Source organism: Paramormyrops kingsleyae, chromosome 12 (assembly GCF_048594095.1).
Source record: "Paramormyrops kingsleyae isolate MSU_618 chromosome 12, PKINGS_0.4, whole genome shotgun sequence".
In the NCBI taxonomy this organism is placed as follows: Eukaryota; Metazoa; Chordata; class Actinopteri; order Osteoglossiformes; family Mormyridae; genus Paramormyrops; species Paramormyrops kingsleyae.
Genome location: NC_132808.1, coordinates 11,769,184 through 11,791,549, shown reverse-complemented (window position 1 = coordinate 11,791,549; position 22,366 = coordinate 11,769,184). Strand labels below are relative to the sequence as shown.

Here is a 22,366-nt window from a genome sequence, read left to right as displayed (position 1 = left end):
TTTTCATCTTCCAGGTTCCTAAGTGGCAAAATTTAAAAAGTGAGAAATGAAATGTAAAAATGGAAATAGCCCAAACTATCTTCAGTTCATCCCTAAACAGGAGGGGAAAACACACAAATGTCAGGTTGCCAGGTTGTGTGAATCTTCCTGTTCTTATTCCAGAGCGGCTGGTGGTGACGGGTGCAGATGAGCCTGTCTATGCACATGCTGGAGAGGATGTGACTCTCAGCTGCTCTGTGGACACCCATGTTAATGTGAGAGAGCTTCAGGTGGAATGGAGAAAGACAGATGATGACGATGACATCTTGGTTCTTCTTTACTCTGGTGGAGAGAGCAGACCAGATTCTCAACATGAGAGATACTCTGGAAGAGCTGAATTCTACATTGAGGAAATTCCCAAAGGAAACTTCTCAGTGAAACTGAAGAAAGTCAGGACTGAAGACAAAGGAGAGTTCATGTGTGAAGTCCACTCAGATACTGATTCTAACAGTACAACAGCCAGGATAGCAGCACTGGGTGAGTCACCAGGTCACCTACACAAGGTGTCACACTGTAGGACAAACCAGGCCGACTCTCATGTTTTTACTTACAGGTGAAGATCCACCTGTATGATCTACATGTTAAACTCCTTTAACTGTTAAACACCTTTATTGTATTGTCCTTATTTTAACTCCCTCATGCTTGGTTACCATATTACTGACTGTTTAAAAGAGGGTTTCAGTAAAGTCAAGCCAGAGGCTTTTTTTAGATTTCTTATCGAAAGCTAATCGTAAGCATCAGTAACACTTTAACACTCCAGACACAAATACAAATTCAGGTCTTTTATTCCCTGTATCTATGTTAGATATTTAAATAGCCAAAATGAAAGGCTTTTCCAGGAAAGGAACAAATCCAGTGAATCCATGCTTTTCAATGTTTATGCAATACAAAAGCAAAATAAATTTTACAATAAATCTTGTGCTTTACCCTCCTCAGTGTGTGCACAATACAAAGTCAAACATACAATAAAATTATAAAGCACTATAGGATACTATAAGATAGAAACAAACAGAACACCACCAACCCTTTGTTAGCAAATGCATGAAATGGGATTAATATATTATTACTCACTTTACATACATAGATCAATCTGCAAAAGACGTGAGCAATTCACAGAAATAGAACTCCATTTACCCACACTGTAACAAAGGAAAGAAGCACATTAATTGCCTTAGCAGCTTATAGCAGTAAAGAAAAAATATTTGGCTTTAAACAGTGTTGCTCCTTTTTACCGATTTAAGGCTGCCCTAAAATACAATGGGGAAAATTGACCAGCAAGGAACCCTTGTGCAATGACCGACACAAACACGCTAACCCACAGCAATACTTTTGGTTCAAACATACCCATGTAACACAGGAATTATTCTGAGCACTCTGCATACAAATATTACATGGATATGCATGTTACACCAAATCTCGCACCCTTCAACGCAGCCTAAATATGGCGCTTACATGGCCTTGCGTTCACGGTGCGATACCCGCTCTTCTTAAGGGCGCAAAGACCTATGCCTCACTGCTAGCAGAAGCTGCAGCAGTACTGCTCATATGCATAAAAAACCATGAATAAATCACCGGGTTACCTAGCTAATGAAACACTAGCATTAGCGTTAGCTAGCTTTTTAACTGGCTTATCAGCAGGAGAAATACCATGAAATTATGAAGGTATCTGTGATGCATACTAGCTGTCAGCTTTAAGTAGTGATTTGTTTTAAATAAGGCAACCCTTAACTACATGCTTATTGCTTGTAAATGTCTTAAGAATTTGTAAATGATTAGTTCATCATTAACTGCAGGCTTCTAAATGTCTTGAGGTTTTGCAAATGATTAGTTAATGTTTATATAAAGGCAGGAGTTTATATATGTCATATAACTGAACATTATTATAAATTGTTACCTAAGCATCTTATTTAGATTGTTTGTAACATTTTATAATTATTTAGTTTTTATCTTTTTGGTTGTTCGGTCTGTTTTAATATCCTGACACTCTTACCATGAATATAGCCCCACTTGCTGGCATGGTGTTAAAAATCAGATTAACATAAGACCGGTTGAGTCACTAGAAGGCCTGGTTTTTAACATGCATCTCAACATAGTTTTCATTCTCATCAGGGTCAGTGGTTGTGCTGTAGACTGATCTTTATGCACATCCATAGTCTAACTGGGTTTGGTCAGTTTTATATACAAATTAAACGAATGTACTGTAGATTTTCTTCAGACTTCCCCTTTATTGCAGTTTTCAGCTCTAGATAAGATGTATTCTACTAAAACAATGCAGTACAATCTATGTTTTTTCCACTTAATAACATTATAAATTAGTTACCAATTAGTAATCATGCACATAAACAAATTTGTGCTCCAGTTTTAAAGACTAATTAGTGGATTAGAGATGATGATTTTATTCTAGTATATCAAGGCTGTTTGGAAAAATAAATTTTTGTAACATATTTCTTAATTTTTTTTAGGTTATTCATCCCTGCATTGGCTGATTCTGGGGCTCTGCATCACTGTCACACTTGTAGTCCTAATTATTGGTGCTTTCTTTGTCTGGCATTTTATCAAGGAAAGTAAGTAATTTTTAAGCATTTTCAGTTTTAATCCAGCCTTTGTGTTTATTGAAGCTAATGTGAATTACTGTGACGTATCTGCTCTGTTATTTCTAGTCATTTCAGTTGATCTATGGTTGAACCCGCTTATCCTGTAGAGGGCATCATAGCAGACATGGGGCATCAGGCAGGACTGTATCCACACCGGGTGCCTGTCCATTGCAGGGCTTAACTTTGATTCTGTGCCTTCGGTATCATACACTTATGTATGTTTATTAATCATTTCAGTCTTATCACTAAACCACAAGAAACTTAAACAATGAACCAAAGCTGATCATGGTACCCGTAGGGTCTAAAAAGTATTTAAAAAAACATTGAATTTTATATTCTGAAAATAAAGGCCTTAAAAGTATTGAATTTCATTTACAGAGTACTTTACAAATACCTTTTTTTCTTGTCCCTTTCATAGAATTAAACAAATACTGTAACGTTGTAAATAGCTGTTAAATGCACCGCAGAGCATTTTACACAGCAAGCCATTCGCTTGTTAAGTCATGTGTCAGTAAATCAGCCGGGCCAGCTGCCTGATTTGTACCTTGCACATAGGAGCACGTGCTTCAATACACTTTACGCTTATTTTCCGATTGTTTCTGATGTTTTTATTTATTTATTATTTAAATGATACAGGTGTAGCTGGCCACCCTGTTCCTGCCTCCGTCTTGTAGTCCCTTACCTGTAGCGCGTCCTGCTTGTTTCCTGGACTGCCACACTGAGTTGAGCATGTGGCTCAGAGTAGTAAATTCCCCAGTCATGGGTTCAAGGCTGTATTTGAGTTTCTGTTCCAGTTTTATTTAGTACTTCTGTTTTCTTTTTTATCTTCTTAGTGTAGTTTTTCCCTGTGTTTCCTTAGTTTCAGGTCTTGTAAATTCCTTAGGTCTGTGTTTATTGCTGTTAGTTACCCTGTGCTGTTGTTGATTGGTTGTTTTTGATGATTCACACCTGCCTTTTGTTAGTCATCATTATCAGTGTATTTAAGTGCCTGCCTTTGTTCATTTCCCCAGTTGGTCAGGGTGAATGGTACTGCCTGTCGGTTGATCTGTTTCCTAACTTATTCGTGCCCCCCAATGTTGTCTTGGGCTCTTACCACCATTTTTACAACCCAATCTGATGTACGTTACTTTAAGCTAATGACCTCATTTAGTTCGAATGATCATTTTGGGTAACTCTGCTTTTGAGCCTGTTGATACTGCTTTTCACAACATCAGGTTTATTTTATGGACTGCTTGTGAGCAATTTCCACCAACCCATAATCTGCCATATGCACACTCTCTTCTGCATTCTGATTTTGCAATGTGTTTCACTTCTAGTGCTTGTACACTGTACTTACTAACTGACTAAGTGTGGCATTTTTCACTTTAAGCGCAGTGCCACATGTCAGTAACTAAAAAGGATTTCAAAGTGTATGTTTCAAGCAGAGGCTGCATTAGATTTCCCCGTTATCCTAGAAAAATATATGTGTAAATTTTTCATTGTTGGTTATTTCATTGTTTTCTGTGGGTTGAACTCTGTTAACAGATTAAAAAACGCACACGAGAACCTTTTTCCTTGCAGTTCAGCAGTAAGCATATCCATCTAATAACACAGCTAAGACCTAGCAAACTAAACATGATTATGTTTCTTGTTAAAGTACATTTTTTTCAGTGGAATAATTGAAACAAGTTCTTACTAAACAATCAAGTGACCAATGTAGTTTGCTGTTAATGTAGACGACATGGTTTGCTTTAAAGCAGGGGTGCCTAACTCCAGGCCTGAGCCCTGCACATTTTTGGGTTTCCCTTCATTTAACACAACTGATTCAACTCCTTGTGCTAATTACCACACAGCTCTTGAGCTGAATCATTTATGGTGGAACAGGGAAAGAACTAAGCTACACAGGGCTACACAGGGCTCCGGCCCCCCAGGACTGGAGTTGGGCACCCTTGCTTTAAAGTGACAAGATGAACAGATCAGGCAGTGCAAGAAAATGGCTGTGTCCAAATTTAGGGGCTGCATATTTCAAAGGACGTGGCTGCATTCTTCGAATGTCAAACAGATAGCATCAAAAGGGACGGCCTGATCTACGGATAATTTCCTATTTGCTTCTCTAGCTGTTCTTGCCCTTACCCTGGAGTTACGAAGTGGCTCTCCTATCGCCTAGCTGGGACACACCCACTGAACTGCTGCACAATGAATTTTGGGAAATGTTGGGCTCCATTGGGTGCATTCTTCATGGAGCGGGAAAAGAAGGATGCATTTCTAGACCGCATTTGAAAGAAGCCTTCGAAATGGGACAGCCTTGTCGGATCGCTGTGACGCATTCAGGTTATGAATGCAGCCCCTGAATTCAGACACAAGCATTGTGAAGCACATGCCCATGCTCTAAAATGCTGCACATGTGCAGATTTGCAAGGTACAAATTGGGCAGATGGTACAGATCAGGTAGTGACAATTGTCACTGTGAACAACTTTTCAACTGCTGCAGTACTATGTCCAAAAAGGTTAAAGAGTTCTGACCAAGAAATCTGACTGGACAAGAAGTGTTCTTGGAATGCCGCTATCACAGTGTAACCGCACTTGGGCATTTCACATTAGCTATATCACTTTGCTTTACAGGTGCATCTAAAAACTGTAATTTAAGCTTAACCCTCTGTAATCGGTGATTCCCCCCGTGGGATCATAAAGAAATCTCGCCTCATCTAAAACACTCCATGAGTTTTTGTCATAGAAACCCCCAGAAACTTTGCACAGTCTACTTTTCAAATATATTTAGGAATAAACTATATTTTTAGAGCTTTGTAAGGAGAATGAAAGTGACTGAGTCGAGTGTTGAGTCTCGAAGCCGCACTGTTCACCCACCCATTTGCAAGTAGCACTTTTCATATGATAAGGAAACGATAATCCCTTGGTTGTTACTGGGTCGAGAAAACATGTGAAAACTCCTTAAACAAGAGCACATGTCTGGGAACTGTATCTACTGACACTGTACTGGGTGTATGTAGGTGAGCATGCAGCAGAATGACCATCTGAGGATGGCTGTAGATGGTTAAACATTGCATGAACCATTATCTAATGATAGAGAACATGTTAACCACAAAATTTGGTACTGCTTTTTTTTCTATAGGTAAAAGCAGAGAGGCTGTGTTGAGTCACTGGTCACATGTCACAATTCCATCAGTCATGGTGTCCGCAGCCTTCATCCTGTGGGGTGTAACTGAAGGTGAGCCCATTGAATTTTAAAGAGTGCTTTGAAAGCTGACAGATTTTCATTACTTGCGTCTTGTGAGTTTTACGATTTAAAAAGGTGTTATGGACAGCAGTAGTAGAAAATTAAGTGGATTTATGAAGTTTATTGGCTAAAGATCCAGGTGAGATCAGGAATTTCAGTAGTAAATGTTTATATGTGTGAGTAATGTCTGTATAAATAAGAAAAAAATGTTGAAGGTGCTGTGCATGAAAGTCCCTGATTAACAGCCGTAGAAGAGTGTGATAGGAACAATCTGCAGAACATCTAAATACTGTACTGCCAAATGTTTCCTCAATGTTATCTTGTGTGACTGGTGTTTTTCAGGATCCGCAGGAGAGGCTTTTATTTGTACTGTCATCAGTCTGCTGAGTATCCTGCTCTTATTTAATATGGCTCCATATGTGGATTCCAGAGGTATGTTTCCCTATTTTCATATTATTCCTTCTGTTTCCAATAGGGCTGTCACTATCAATTATATAATATAATATAATATAAACATTGCAATTGGCGCAAGGCAGGAATCAACCAAGCATTGCAGGGTACATACTCAGTCACACATGGGGTCAATTTAGGCACCCTAGTTCACTTAAGTTGCTTGTTTTTGTAAAGTGGAAAGAAATCGCCAAAAAGCCACACACACACACACACACACACACACAGAATCTGTTAAATTCATAAAAAGTATATCCACCTCCGATTGTTGTGCACCTGATGATTTAGCTGTTTAAAGCACAGCGTAGCATAACCTGTAGGTACAGATGCTATTTTGGTGATGTTTATACTGTATAGCCTTTTTGCTATATTATAAGACCCCTTACATAAATCAGTGACTTGAATCTATGGAGATCAAATTTAAATGGATATTTTAGTAGTCTTTTTATGTGGAGCACTTAGACTTGATAAATCTAATTTGCTGGTTTGCTAGAACTATATGCCATATCCTCCTGAGACCCAAGGAAAAAAGTGTCCTTCAATTGTAGGTTATTTGTCTTTGGAGGAAATAAGACATCTTACAATTTAGATTTTTTCAAACTTATTCTTATTTTAATTTCACAGCAAGTCCTCTTTAGTGCACAACAAGAATAAATACGTTTCCCAACATCAGTGAAAAAATAAATGCAAAAATACAATGTCCACTACAATGGACATAAATGAATAGGTCGGGTCTCAGGAGGTTAAAGCATGATGTGTGTAATTTTGACATAGAGTATAATGGAGTTTCTGCGGTGGACCATGGTTCTGATTCTATGGTTGACGTTAGCAATGTCTGTAATACTGTAAATAGTACTAGTTCTAGAGAAATATGATGCCGAACAGCTTTCAAAAGTGCGGTGCCATGGTACTTTATCAATACTGGTATGCCGTGCATTGCTAGTATAAACCACTTATTTGTTTTGGTGATAATTGGAACTACTCTCATAATTATGTATATAATGAATTGAAGAGTTTTAGAAATCAAAAAGATAATTTCATTAAAATAATTTTTTAAATGATTTAATTTTTAAATCCAATGTCTTCTGTGACTGACAGAGGCTGGTGGTCAATGCATATAAATTCCATTATCTTCGCGGTTATATCCTTAGCTTTCTTGCTGTCTGGTGTGTACAGTTCGTGTGTTTTCAGAATGTCTGTAATGGATGGCTGAGTGAGAGTCGCATTATTAGTTACCGTTGCCTTTTTTGCAGTTCCAGTTATTAGGGATACCTGTTGTGATTTGAGATGTGCTATAGTTATGTTGAGTTGTATTTGATAAAATAACACTTTTCACTTTTACAGGAAAAGTGGGTGAGATTAAATTCATGACCCTGTCCTTAGGAAGCACCATCATTATCACAGTTGTATGCACAGGTAAGTTTAAGTGTAGCAATGTGGGGAAGTGTGCATCTCAGCAGGTTAAGGCTCTGTGCCCATGTCTGGAAGGTTGTGGGTTCAAATCCTATTGCTTTGCAGAGTAACATTATCAGTGTTAGGCCTTTAAGCAAGACCCTTAATCCCAGCTGCTTCAGGAACACTGGCTGATCCTCATCTCTGATGCCTAATTGTATTATGTTTTGGACAAAAGCTCCTGGTAAAATATTAAACACGCTGTGGTGCATCTTTGAAGATGCCAAACATCTTCAGTGTTTTATTATGTACCATTAATTTTTCATCTGTCAGTCACAGAGTTGCAGGTTTTAAAATACATCTTTAAATCAGAGCTCGATTCCCCCCTGAATCCCCAGCTTACTCCCCCATGCAGTAACCCAGCTAAGAGGGACGGTCCTTAGCAGGGTGGGTATGACAAGGACCTGACAAGGACCTGACAAGGACCACATTTAACTAAATAAAGTAATAAATAACTAAATAATTAAACTAGAGTAGTGGTACTACACTAATTTAGTGTAACATATCTCCAACACAGCAAAACTAGCAACATTAACCAATATGTAAACATAATCCCTCCTAAATTAAAATTCTCTAACCCAGTACTTCCCTCGTGCCATGAGTGTGTGCTTTCAGGCTGATATGTACAGTATGTGTCCATACGTTGCTGGTTTAAGTTATGTGGCTGGCAGAGTGATCTGATCACCTTAACCGCAGGCTGACCTGCTGTTTGATCCTCACTTTACTGAACAAAAGCACTGAACACATTTGTCTGTTTTCCAGTCTGTCATTGATTACATGATGACTGACTATTCTTTCCTCATCACAGGTTCTTTCATTGAATTTTCAGCAAAATTTTCCCCAACTCAATCTGAGAAATCACTCTATGGAGGCATTTTTGGTGGAATCACATTTACGTTCATCTGTATTGCTATATTCCGAAGTAAGTAACTTTATACATGGATTTTAGGAATATTGGACCACAATTAGTCATTTTCATAGTTCTTTTCTATATTGTATTTAAACACAGAATGATGATTTACACCATTTAAATTTGTATAATATCTGTTTTGTTAACTGTTAGTCTATTTCCATGTGGGGCAGCATGGTGGGCCCCCTCCTCTGTGTGTGTACAGTCTGCATGTGCTCCCCATATCATGTGGGTTTGAGTCCCCCTCCCCTGTGTCTGTGTGCAGTCTGCATGTGCTCCCCATATCATGTGGGTTTGAGTCCCCCTCCCCTGTGTCTGTGTGCAGTCTGCATGTGCTCCCCATATCATGTGGGTTTGAGTCCCTCTCCTCTGTGTGTGTACAGTCTGCATGTGCTCCCCATATCATGTGGGTTTGAGTCCCCATCCTCTGTGTCTGTGTACAGTCTGCATGTGCTCCCCATGTCGCGTGGGTTTGAGTCCCCCTCCTCTGTGTCTGTGTACAGTCTGCATGTGCTCCCCATGTCATGTGGGTTTGAGTCCCCCCTCCCCTGTGTCTGTGTACAGTCTGCATGTGCTCCCCATGTCGCGTGGGTTTGAGTCCCCCTCCTCTGTGTCTGTGTACAGTCTGCATGTGCTCCCCATGTCATATGGGTTTGAGTCCCCCTCCTCTGTGTCTGTGTACAGTCTGCATGTGCTCCCCGTGTCATGTGGGTTTGAGTCCCCCTCCCCTGTGTCTGTGTACAGTCTGCATGTGCTCCCCATGTCATATGGGTTTGAGTCCCCCTCCTCTGTGTCTGTGTACAGTCTGCATGTGCTCCCCATGTCATATGGGTTTGAGTCCCCCTCCTCTGTGTCTGTGTACAGTCTGCATGTGCTCCCCATGTCATGTGGGTTTGAGTCCCCCTCCCCTGTGTCTGTGTGCAGTCTGCATGTGCTCCCCATGTCACGTGGGTTTGAGTCCCCCCTCCCCTGTGTCTGTGTACAGTCTGCATGTGCTCCCCATGTCGCGTGGGTTTGAGTCCCCCTCCTCTGTGTCTGTGTACAGTCTGCATGTGCTCCCCATGTCATGTGGGTTTGAGTCCCCCTCCTCTGTGTCTGTGTACAGTCTGCAGGTGCTCCCCATGTCATGTGGGTTTGAGTCCCCCTCCTCTGTGTCTGTGTACAGTCTGCATGTGCTCCCCATGTCATGTGGGTTTGAGTCCCCCTCCTCTGTGTCTGTGTACAGTCTGCATGTGCTCCCCGTGTCATGTGGGTTTGAGTCCCCCTCCCCTGTGTCTGTGTACAGTCTGCATGTGCTCCCCGTGTCATGTGGGTTTGAGTCCCCCCTCCCCTGTGTCTGTGTACAGTCTGCATGTGCTCCCCATGTCGCGTGGGTTTGAGTCCCCCTCCTCTGTGTCTGTGTACAGTCTGCATGTGCTCCCCATGTCATGTGGGTTTGAGTCCCCCCTCCCCTGTGTCTGTGTACAGTCTGCATGTGCTCCCCATGTCGCGTGGGTTTGAGTCCCCCTCCTCTGTGTCTGTGTACAGTCTGCAGGTGCTCCCCATGTCATGTGGGTTTGAGTCCCCCTCCTCTGTGTCTGTGTGCAGTCTGCATGTGCTCCCCATGTCGCGTGGGTTTGAGTCCCCCTCCTCTGTGTCTGTGTACAGTCTGCATGTGCTCCCCGTGACATGTGGGTTTGAGTCCCCCTCCCCTGTATCTGTGTACAGGCTGCATGTGCTCCCCGTGTCATATGGGTTTGAGTCCCCCTCCTCTGTGTCTGTGTACAGTCTGCATGTCCTCCCCGTGTCATGTGGGTTTGAGTCCCCCTCCCCTGTGTCTGTGTACAGGCTGCATGTGCTCCCCATGTCATATGGGTTTGAGTCCCCCTCCTCTGTGTCTGTGTACAGTCTGCATGTGCTCCCCATGTCATATGGGTTTGAGTCCCCATCCTCTGTGTCTGTGTACAGTCTGCATGTGCTCCCCATGTCATATGGGTTTGAGTCCCCCTCCTCTGTGTCTGTGTACAGTCTGCATGTGCTCCCCATGTCATATGGGTTTGAGTCCCCCTCCTCTGTGTCTGTGTACAGTCTGCATGTGCTCCCCGTGTCATGTGGGTTTGAGTCCCCCTCCCCTGTGTCTGTGTACAGGCTGCATGTGCTCCCCATGTCATATGGGTTTGAGTCCCCCTCCTCTGTGTCTGTGTACAGTCTGCATGTCCTCCCCATGTCATGTCAATTTCTACCAGCTACTCCTGCTTCCTCCAAAGTCTCCCTCTCAGGGTAATTGGTGTCTGTAAGTTGCCCATAGCATGTGACTGTGTGTGTATGGCCTCCCATCCAAGCTGTACCTCTGCCCTGTGCTGCTTGGGAGAGGCTCCAGGCCCCCAGTGATCCTGTCCAGGATGGGTAGATGGATATGTGTGTATTATAGGATGTGTGACACAACCTCTCCCCCAATCATCCTGGTTACCTTTTAATAACCCTTATAATTCCATCAACAAATTAAAATGGGACATACTTTTAGTACCGCTGTGTCCAACATGGGATTCAAACCCAGAATGTCTAGGCGACAGGGTTCTGTGCAGTCTTAAACAAAGGACTTGTGAACACATCTGTTTAGTTGCTATGTGCCTGCCATGGATTTTGTGGTAACTGACTCTGTTCTCACCTCCTTTCAGTTCTTCGGTTTGTGGTTTGGGTAAAATATTCCTCAGTGAAACTACTTGCCTACATAGCAGGAATAACTGGGATTATACTTCTCTTCATCATGGTTTCATCCATAAGTAAGTCCATGTACAGTATAAGTTCACATGTGTGCTGTTTGCATGTTCTCCCAGTTTATTATCTATTTGCCCCCTACACCCTAGAAACACGCATTTAGGTAAAATGGAGACTAAAACGGCCCATTGTGTGTGAGTGGATGTGCCCTGTTATGGACTGGCACCCCACCAGGGTGTACCCTGCCTCGTGCCCGGTGCTAACTGGGATAGACCACCATGGCACTGTACTTCATAAGGATGTACAGATGGATAAATGTGTTTGTTATTTTCAATGTTTGTTTAGGGAACTGAGATTTCAGAAATATGCAACATGGATGGTTACAATGTGTCTTTATTTCGCTGTCGATAGGTACATTATGGGATGGATGATACAGTGTCCAAATGACAGTTCCTTTTCCATAATGCATCTTAACCTGCTTCATATCTTTCTATCGGTCTACATCTATCTAGATGCTTTTAGTACCTCAGTGTCGAACATGGGATTTAAACTCAGAACCCTCAGGCAACAGGGCTTTGCTGTGCAGGGATTTAAACACAGGGCCACAGAGTGTGTCTGTTTTTACTTTCTGATAGACATGAATTTCATGGTGACGAACTCTATTGTTACATTATTTCAGTTGCTGTCAGTGTTTATCTGGCAAAATATCACTCAGATGCAGCTTGGAAAGAACAACTTGGAACAATGTTATCTATGCTAATGATTCCAGTCCTCTTGATTTTATTCCCAGGTAAGTATGATTTCAGGTTTTGTAAATGTGTTGATTTTAAATTTCAGGGATATTGGAGCATAATTATGTATAGAGATATTTATTTGCTACATTGTGGGAAACACAAACATTGAACTTGAGCATGTTCATGCACTGAAAGTGTATTTTCCATAATTAATGTGTAGCTAATTAGGGTACTATGACGCAATACCCAACTGAACCACCCCATTTAACCTTTCATACCCCAGTAAAAGCTGCCTTTTAAACTGGAGGTGCCAACATGGGATTCAAACCCAGAACCCTCCAAGTATCAGGGCTATGCAGTTCAGGGTTTTTTAACACAGGACATCTGTTACTCACTCTGTCTGACATGAATTTCATGGTGACTGACTCTATTCTTTACTTATTTCAGTTGGCTTCAGTGTGTTTTGGATAATACACTCCCGAAGGACAACTGGGAAAGTAGATCTTGAAGAAATTTGTTTAATCTGGCTGTATTTCATGTGTAAGTACTGTGGCAGAATTATGCTAGACAAATACATACTGCCTGTGGTGGGTGAATGAGCAGCATCCTGGAGAGACTGCATTTATTTGGGTAAAAATATCCCAGGAACAGGGATAGTAACTGTGGGCGTCTCTAAAAGGAAAACATTGTAATTGTGGTGCTGAATAACAAGAGGACTACCGGCGCCTGATATCTAAGTAACAAGGGCAGTACTGGCACCTGGTGCTAAATAATGAGGGGCGTACCTAGACCAGGAACTGAAAAACAAAGGCAGTACCAATACCTGGGACCTAAATAACAAGGGGAGTCCCGGCACCTGGTACTGAATAACAAGCGGATCGCTGGCACCTTGTACGGATTAACAAGGGGAGTACCGGCCCTAGTGCTGAATAACAAGGTATTGGATATCAAGGGGAGTATCAACACTTGGGACCTAAATAACAAGAGGAATACCAGCACCTGACACTGAATAACAAGTGGACATCACAGTGCAGTCGGGCCCTGGGGACGGCAGGATTTATCTCAGGGGAGGAAAAGCCCAAGGACACTTTGTTATTTAATATCATGTTATATCTGTACAGACTGATGAGAGAATGAGGGTGTCTGATTTGCTCTGTTTGCCTTACAGATGATCCCACACTGTCTAACATCCTGTTCCTTGCTATTTACTCCCAACTCTTTGCTTGGATGCAAAACACATTGATATTGGGTGAGTTTCCTGCAGTTTTCATACTTGGTATCAGTCTTGTGTTTGTCAATTGAGGCAGATTTACACTGATTATTTTCCATCCATACATCCCCATAACCATTTCATCCCAACTGGGGTTGTGGGGAGGCCCAGAGCCTATCCTGGGAACAAGGGGCACAGGCGGGAACCAACCATGGGCAGTCGCCAACATGCACACTTTAGACTCACCAATCAGCCTGCCCTGAATGCTTGACTTTGGGAGGAAATCGGAGCCCCAGTGAAAACTCACACAAACACGGGGAGAGCGTGCGAACACTGCACAGAGAGGACCCAGGACCTAACCCAGGACCAAACCCAGGACCAAACCCAGGACCAAACCCAGGACCTAACCCAGGACCTAACCCAGGACCTTCTTGCTGTGAGGCAGCAGCACTAACCACCACGCTACCATGCCACCCTGCTGATTATTTTAATAAATACAATTACAAAATGTATTTTGTATATGAAGCACATTTAAAGAAGAGTCCTGGTGTTAGACTGGCAATGTTTTTATTAATCCATGCTCAGACTGGCAGAAATGTTACTACCCAGAAAAAAATACATTATTTTATTTTAAATGCACCATCTTTGATGTGTCACAGGTACATCTCAAATGCTGTAGAAGATATTTATCAAAACATTTCTACTTTACACTGAAAAAAATGCATTTATATGACATACTGGTGTTATACTGAATGACAATATTTTGTTGCCTTGAATAACATAAATCATTCCAGCGCAGAAAATATTATCAATTAAATTATTTTTATTTTAGGTGTTTAAGTCATAAACTTAAAAAAAATTGAAATGTGCAGACTAGCTGAACTTAAACTTAAAAAACATGGGTTTTACTGTGCAACATAGTTGAACTATGTAATATTTTATCCATCCATTATTGTAACTGCTTAAACCTCACTGGGGTTGTGGAGGGCAGAACCTATCCTAGGAACAACAGGTGCAAGTGGGAACCAACACTCACCCAACTTCAGGGCCAATTTAGACACACCAATCAGCCTACCTTGCACCCTTTTGGGCTGTGGGTGGAAACCAGAGCCCCCAGTGAAAACCCACATGAACAGTCTGCAAACTCCACGCTGAACAGATCTGGGATCGAACCCAAGACCTTCTTGCTGTGAGGCAGCAGCACTAAGCACTGCACCACCATGCCACCCCTGTAATATTTTATTATAATAATAATAATATAATCCGTCAGTTATACCATAAATGCAGTGCAATAAAACTTTAACTACAGTGTAGTTGTGCAACTTAATATGAAGTGTTACCCACCCAGCTATTGTATTATCCTATTGTATCCTATTCTGTTGCTGACAGCCACATGAAACCATGACAACTGCATCTTTCCCTTCTTCTGGTTAGTCTTTCCTGCCTAGCAGCTGGATCTGAGGTGATCTTCTGTCTGTGCTATGCAGCCCTCTGCTTATTAGACAATGGCATCTGCAGTATGAAGATAACATGCCTTAAAATACCATAAAATAGTTAAAATGCCACATGATTACCATCATGACAATTTGCTTTAAATTACTTTTTATCTTTGTTATACTGAATGACATTGATGAAGGGCAAAAGTTAGGACAAAAGTTATTCACATTTCAAAATGTTTTTAGATACAGTTTGTGGCCCATTATTCTATATATTGTTGCAATCACTAGCACAATTAAGCTGTGAGTGTTTATTTATATATTTAGTAAGAATTTTTACATTTTAAAAACACTTCTGTCATTACAATTTTAATTGGGACATTTTAAATTTAACAGTTTACAACACAAATATGTCTGGATCAAAAAGGGTTATGAGTTGAGTGATTTACTATTATATTTATAAATATTTATCTTCTTATGTTAAATTCATGGCCTTTGGAAAACTAATTTGCGCGTCTTGTCTTTGACGCGACAACATTTCACTTTCGACACTCCAGCAACTTCCCAAACGCTCACAGTGTTGTTAAAAGAAGAGGTGTTGCGACACAGTGGTAAACATGCCCCTGTCACAGCTTTTTTTTGTTGCTAACATCAAATTCAAATTGGGCATATATTTGTCATAAAACAATAAGATTTATCAGCTTTAACATTTGGAAACCGGGTTGTAGTAACTTCTGTGTATTGTGGTACGGCGAGTCAGTGGGCACAGCTGTAGCTTCAGACCTCCAGTGATAAGGGTTCGATTGTGTGAATTATACTTTTGTAATGAGACTAGAAGGGCAGACAACAATTGTTTAAATGAACAAAACTTTTATTAATGAAACACAGTCATGTTCTTAAATATAGTTATATTAGTGATAGGATGTGGGACTACTGATAATTATACCTGACAGACTAATGTGGTCTTTCTCTTTTCAGGATATTCAATTGCAGTTGCAGTAGCTGCTGTGGGAATCTGTGCCTGCTTATTTGTCAGGGATTTTTTATTGCATTATCTTGATAAGCCCTTGGAGGGATTTTACTGTAAGTATGAAATTTTGTACTAAACCATTAGCAGGACTTTTCATGTGCGTAATTAAAATGTCACACTTTAAAATGAGCTATCAGAGTGTAATTAAAATCCATACAGTTCACAAAATGTATGTAGTAGTTTATGTATGTAGTTTAAAACTGCAGTAGTTTATATAATGATGCTAATATTTAATGGCAGTATGTATAATTTAAGTATTTAAAAGTACTATTAAAAACTTGGCCAGTATCCCATGGGGTTACAGAACGCTGGGGGTTCTGCGGAGGGGTTGGTCAATTTCCAAAAATAATCTGTGAAATTTTTGTACAGCGTAAACCAGTCCAACAAGATCTAAAGGTTGGGAAACTCTTCTATAGGCTGTCCTATTGTTATCATTCCATTGCTAATTGTTAGCATTCTAGTCAGATTCAGTATAAAATGGTGGGAAAGTACAGCTCTGAATGATAAACCATATAACATTATACACCAAACCTTCTGGGGGTCACAGAGCCGGGCTTCCTGAGTGACCCTGACAAAGGCCAGAGCCTCAGTCATTCTGCTACATCCTAGAAAGTACAGATACACATTTATGAGCCAGAAATAATTGCATGGAAGGGCCGGCAAAAAATCTAGTGGACTAGTCCCATTACATTTCAATTGGCAACAAAATAACACTTCTGACTCAAGAACATAAGAAATTTACAAATGAGAGGAGGATATTTGGCCCATCAAGCTTGTTTGGGGAGAACTTAACTAATAGCTCTGAGTTGTTAAATTTTTTTATCTAGCTCTGATTTAAAGGAACCCAAGGTTTTAGCTTCCGCTACACTAAATACACTAATGTGTAATTTATAAACTACACGCTGTGTAAAGAAGTGCTTCCTCAAATCCATTTGAAAATGTTCTCCCGCTAACTTCTACCTATGGCCACGAGTTCTAGTATTTAAACTAATATTGAAGTAGCCATTTGGCTAAACAGCATGCAGACCTGTTACAATCTTATATAGAAGAAGTCTAGGGTCATAGAGTCCTATGTGGCCAACTGCCTTACAACAATAAGCTATGTAAGATAATACAATAGTAAATACATTCAAATTTCTAGCTCACGCAGCCCGTGTGTGTATTTTGGACAAAAAAAGGTATATACTACAAGTATAAAAACAGCAAACCTCAACAGTCGGAGAGAAAAGCACCTCGCGAACTACAACACGATGTGGTCTTAGCAAGAAACACTGCTTCCATGCAGAAACAGATATCCAAGTGAATGGTAGTGATGTCCAGTTCATGAATGTATTGTTCTTTTGAACCAGTTCTTATCAGTGAATCGGCCAAGCTCTAAACTAGGCTCTAAAAGAGTCAAACTTTTTGTACATCCACACATTGCACAGGTTAAAGCCTTGGATTCTAAAAATCTTAAAATATTTGGCAAATTATTATATAAAACAGACAGAAACTTTTTAAAATTCATTTACATTTGCTTTTCATAGACTCCCTATATTGCCTTCAGTGCCCCTCCACATACTGTCATCCATTGTGTTTGTACTGTGTGCGTAATCCATTGTGTTTGTGCAGTGTGTGTAATCCATTGTGTTTGTACTGTGTGCATGCCCAGCTACAGCTCACTACTCCTGACTCGGCAATCAACAAGTTAGCAAGTTCGGCACGTTTGGCTGAAGGTGTTACTAGCTGATTTTTGTGAGACTCATAAGACCCGTAGGAAATGTTTATGATCTCATTTATTGATGTAGTACTATTTCTTTTTATTTAAAATACATATAATTACATTATTCGCTTCCAGTGTTGGGGAAGCTCCTTTTAAATGGTAGCTATTCAAGCTTCAAGCTAATTATGATTAAAAGTAGTTAAGCTACAGCCAAATTACTGTTTTAATATAGCAGTTAACTACAGAGAAAAAGTAGCTAATCACATCAAAGCTATTTCATCTGATAATACTTAATTTTTTGTGCTGTAGGATACTCTTAAAGCAAATTAAATTAAAAAATGTGAAATGTTGTTAAAAGTAATATTTTTTAATAGTGTAATGTCAAATCATAACAACGTTTCAAAAAAAATTCTTTGATGTAAACCAAGAGTGCTTCACAATTGCTGTGTGAAAATTAGAAGGGTTATAACAAAAAAGAAATGTTGATAATCTGTCCAAGAACCAGAGTTCTCCTATGGATTTTAATGAAAGTGTCTTAAATATTGTTTACTGTGAAGTATTCTTCATCCCTTTAACATCCATCCCCAGAATATTTAGGCAAACAACGTCAATCAGAAACACCTGGTAGCTGAAAATACCCATCTTTGTAAAGAGAGAAAATTGAGAACATTATTAAAGTATGAATCAGAAAGACGTTATAAAACAAAAATTTACTTACGACCGCGATCTCTTCCAACTGACGAGTTGTAAGTTGATTTGGTTGTAAGTTGCATAGGTCATAAGTCGATGAGTACCTGTAATATTTTTTTAACGATGTAGTGTTTTGCCAAAAGTATTGGGACACCCCTCCAATTTGTTCCAATCACATCCATAGCCACAGATGTATAAAATCAAGCACCTAGGCATACAGACTACTTCTACAAACATTTGCGAAAGAATGGGTCACTCTCAGGAGCTCAGTGAAGCATGGTACCATGATAGGATGTCACCTGTGCAATAAGTCCATTTGTGAAATTTCCTCGCTACTAAATATTCTACGGTTAACTGTTAGTGGTATTATAACAAAGTGGAAGCAACATCAACTTAGCCACAAAGTGGTAGGTCACGTAAAATCACAGAGCAGGGACAGTGCATGCTGAGGCGCACAGTGTGCAGAAGTCGCCAACTGTCTGCAGAGTCAATAGCTACAGATCTCCAAACTTCGTATGACCTTCAGATTAGCTCAAGAACAGTGCATAGAGAACTTCATGAGATGGGTTTCCATGGCCAAGCAAATACATCCAAGCCTTACATCACCAAGAGCAAATCAAGGCATCGGATGCAGTGGTGTAAAGCATGCCACCACTGGACTCTAGAGCAGTGGAGACTTGTTCTCTGGATTGACGAATCACGCTTCTCTGTCTGGTAATCCGGTGGACGAGTCTGGGTTTGGCAGTTGCCAGGAGATCAGTACTTGCCTGACTGCATTGTACCAAATGTAAAGTTTGGTGGAGGGGGGATTGTGGTGTGGGGTTGTTTTTCAGGGGTTGGGCTTGACCCCTTAGTTCCAGTGAAAGGAACTCTTAATGCTGTAGCATTCGAAGCCATTTTGGACAATTTCATGCTCCCAACTTTGTGGGAACAATTTTGGGATGGATCCTTCCTGTTCCAACATGACTGTGCACCTGTGCACAAAGCAAGGTCCACAAGGACATAGATGAGCGAGTCTGGTGTGGTGGAACTTGACTGGCTACAACTACAACTGGCAGTAGAACACCTTTGGGATGTATTAGAGCGGAGACTGAGAGCCAGGCCTTCTTATCCAACATCAGTGCCTGACCTCACAAATGCTCTCCTGGAAGAATGGTCAAAAATTCCCATAATCACACTCCTAAACCTTGTGGACAGCCTTCCCAGAAGAGTTGAAGCTGTTATAGCTGCAAAGAGTGGGCCAACTCCATATTAAAGCCTATGTATTAAGAATGGGATGTCATTAAATTTAATGTGTGTGTAAAGGCAGGTGTCCCAATACTTTTGGCAATATAGTTTATTTGTTAAAAAAAAAGTGATTTACTGGAAAAGCTACAGCGTTTTAAAAGTAACTGTGCTACTAATAAGCTACTGAAAAAAGTAGTTAAGTTAGTAGTGTCGCTAATTGTAGTTATCTACTCCCCAACACTGTTCACTGTTTTTATTATTTAGTTAATTTTGTTTGCCGTAAGTTACTAAGTTTTGGAGTCACATTTCCCTAACCATATTTTTCCCCTTGGATATGTGAACTTTAGTATACAGTTTTAGTGTACGCGAGTTTTTTCAGAAACGCATTAGGTGCATTGTAGTAGGAATAGCTTCATATCATAAGCAATCATTCTCTTTGTATGTCAAAAAAGTAAAATGAGGACAAGAAATATATATAATAAGAATGGTGTCAAAATTAGTAGTTGTATCAACTACTGTATTAGCCTGCCCAATTGATTAGCTTTGAGTATCAGTTGATTGAGTAAATTTTAATGATTTGATTCATGTTCCCCAATTTTTATTGAAATTTTCAGTTATAACATATACGGTGTGGATAGAATAACAGAAAAAGAACCAGTTTGAGCCCCAGAGGACCCAATCAGCACTAGATATGTGAGTTTTCAAAGTAAAATGAGGCAACTAGCAGAATTCCAAAGGGGCCAAATAGCTGGTGCATCGGCCACAAAAATAGGAAAATTAATACATCAAGGGGTACAGTCTGAAAAAACACACAAACAAATCGTATTGGCAAAGAGGAACAGTGGTCACAAGTCTAAGCTCACAGACAGGGTATTAGGTCTGATGATGCTCTGCATGGTCCTATAACAGCCAAGGAACATGAGGGCTTTTCACAAGAGCAGCTGCTTCCTGTGGCTCAGACACTGTTCCCTCATGATGTTCCCTTATCCCAAGATGATAATGCCCCCATACACACTGCTAAACAGATTCAGGAGAGGTTTCATGAGCACCAGGATGAAGTCAGATGCCTTCCTTGGCCTCCCAGCCACCAGATCTAAACACCATTAAAGCTTTATGGGAGGTTCTGGAGCACAGTGTGTGAAGTCGATTCCCACCTCCTTAATGCTCCAAAGAGCTGGGGGCTTTTCTTTATGAATGGCCCAGTATCCCACTGCACACAGGTCAGGGGGTGTCCAAGGAAGATTGAAGCTGTTCTCTTTATTAGGCCTTTAATATTCATATATTGATATTTGCTTTATTTTGCCCACCCCCTTCAAGTGTCCACCCTTCAAAAATATCACGCCAAAAAGCAAACAGAGGGACTATGAAGGTCTGTTGTATGTTATGTTTATTTAATCTGTTGTCGTTCACATTTTGATGTTTTTTTAGATCTGGCTCAGAAAATACTTCTGGGGATTTTCTTCATGCTTCACCTAATATTAAGTTTCCTGAATCTAAGTGTGATTCTGGAAAATGACAAAGGTAAAAGCTTTAGCTGTATACAAACCATATCACTGTAACAGAGCTTTAACTATCAGTCGTTTTCAGTAAATGGTGTTTGTAAAAACTGCAAATTAAAATTGTTTCTATGTGATGCAAACATTACAGTATTGTAGTTATTTCTGGTATGCATACTTATTAAATTGCATTTTGCTTTAAATAAAAATGCTCATTATAATGTATTCCATATGAAACTGTTTCTGACTGTGCTTTAAGGCAAACATTTTGTTTGTATGTATAGATGTATAATAATAACCTTTGTTGTATTAAAAATTGAAATTAATTTTGACTACAGGTCTACCTGTAAAGATGTGTGAGTTTGTGTTCATCTACATCCTGACTGTCGTATCAAGTTTTAAAGACTGGCTTCAGGATGAATCACTTGGTACAAATAATTTTTTCATTTTTAAATTTTTTAATATTTTGCTATTTTTATTAGTTACACTTTTAAATCCATTTGTGTTTCATGAATGTGCTTGTAAAATCAGTTATGCATTTTCTTCACATTAGCTACCAAACAGTTTTTTTTTATTTTTTGAAAAGAGAATTAATGTTTGAATTATTTCTGATTGTATATTGTTATTAAATATACATTCACAGATGTTTGGCTGTTTGAATGTATATATGTAGCTGTATGACTAATGCTTCTCTCTCTACCTTTCAGCCAAACCCCGTAAATATGCATATTTCTCAGGGGCATTTGGTCTCCCTCTCGTGAATTCTGTTGCCCTGGCTGTAGTATTAATACTCAAAGCAGGTAAATACTCTAGAAATTTTTCCTCCTTATAATTTACTTTTTACTGTGTAAACATCCTCTAAACAATGCAACTAAATTGTACAAACCCTTTAGGAAATACTACGTGGATTCCTATATTTTAATATCTGTCACTTACTGCTGATTTACTGACCTCAGCTCTCAGTGATTTTTGTGATCATGTCATTTCAGACACAGGAAAACAGCCATTGGACCTGCGGCTGATTGTCCTGATTTCTGGGTCTGTCTTCCTCTTTGGCTGGCTTGTTATTCAGATGTCTGCATACTGTAAGTATAACAGAGATATGATGCATAACTTACCATAAAGGCTGAATATGTGAACTGGGACTTTTCCAGCATGTTGACAGCTTTCCATTAATTGTTTACATCTCCCCATGTTCAAGTCAGAGAGACAGGAGCAAGAAAGGCAGTAAACCAGTATAAACACTAATCATACAGAAAACTGAGTGATCACTCAGTAATTAATGAATAACGATATTGAATTTAAAAATGAGTACTCAGAGTGACACTTTATCTGACCTGTGTTTCCTGTATCTATCATGGATGAATTGTATATAATTTGTAACCACATTATATTATTTATTCGCCACACTGTATGGCATAGAAGCGTGGCATCAAAGAATTCCATATTGATGTCTTACTATTTTGAGCTCCTGCATAGTTAATA

The 22,366-nt window shown here is 40.0% G+C and overlaps 1 protein-coding gene and 1 long non-coding RNA gene across 4 annotated transcripts in view; one reads left to right on the top strand and one right to left on the bottom strand.

Moving 5' to 3' along the window:
- The window catches only part of LOC111859303 (uncharacterized), a 79,088-nt gene that overhangs the window by 45,087 nt on the left and 11,635 nt on the right, over positions 1-22,366 (top strand). For all 3 annotated transcript variants that reach the window (XR_011994060.1, XM_023841841.2, XM_072718700.1), the window contains exons 3-17: positions 163-516; positions 2,502-2,603; positions 5,743-5,838; positions 6,190-6,279; positions 7,642-7,713; positions 8,558-8,671; positions 11,317-11,421; positions 12,036-12,146; positions 12,538-12,630; positions 13,259-13,339; positions 15,715-15,819; positions 20,814-20,906; positions 21,220-21,309; positions 21,589-21,681; positions 21,871-21,966. Coding sequence is in view for 2 of the 3 variants with exons in the window: in XM_023841841.2 (XP_023697609.2) it covers positions 163-516; positions 2,502-2,603; positions 5,743-5,838; positions 6,190-6,279; positions 7,642-7,713; positions 8,558-8,671; positions 11,317-11,421; positions 12,036-12,146; positions 12,538-12,630; positions 13,259-13,339; positions 15,715-15,819; positions 20,814-20,906; positions 21,220-21,309; positions 21,589-21,681; positions 21,871-21,966 (1,695 nt within the window). In the remaining variant the exon portion in view is untranslated. The remainder of the gene's footprint in view (positions 1-162; positions 517-2,501; positions 2,604-5,742; positions 5,839-6,189; positions 6,280-7,641; positions 7,714-8,557; positions 8,672-11,316; positions 11,422-12,035; positions 12,147-12,537; positions 12,631-13,258; positions 13,340-15,714; positions 15,820-20,813; positions 20,907-21,219; positions 21,310-21,588; positions 21,682-21,870; positions 21,967-22,366) is intronic.
- Positions 203-3,472, bottom strand: LOC111859317 (uncharacterized). Its single transcript, XR_002841800.2, has 3 exons — positions 3,316-3,472; positions 1,111-1,178; positions 203-321 (listed from the first exon to the last, which is right to left on the bottom strand). It is a non-coding gene; the product is annotated as an uncharacterized lncRNA (long non-coding RNA).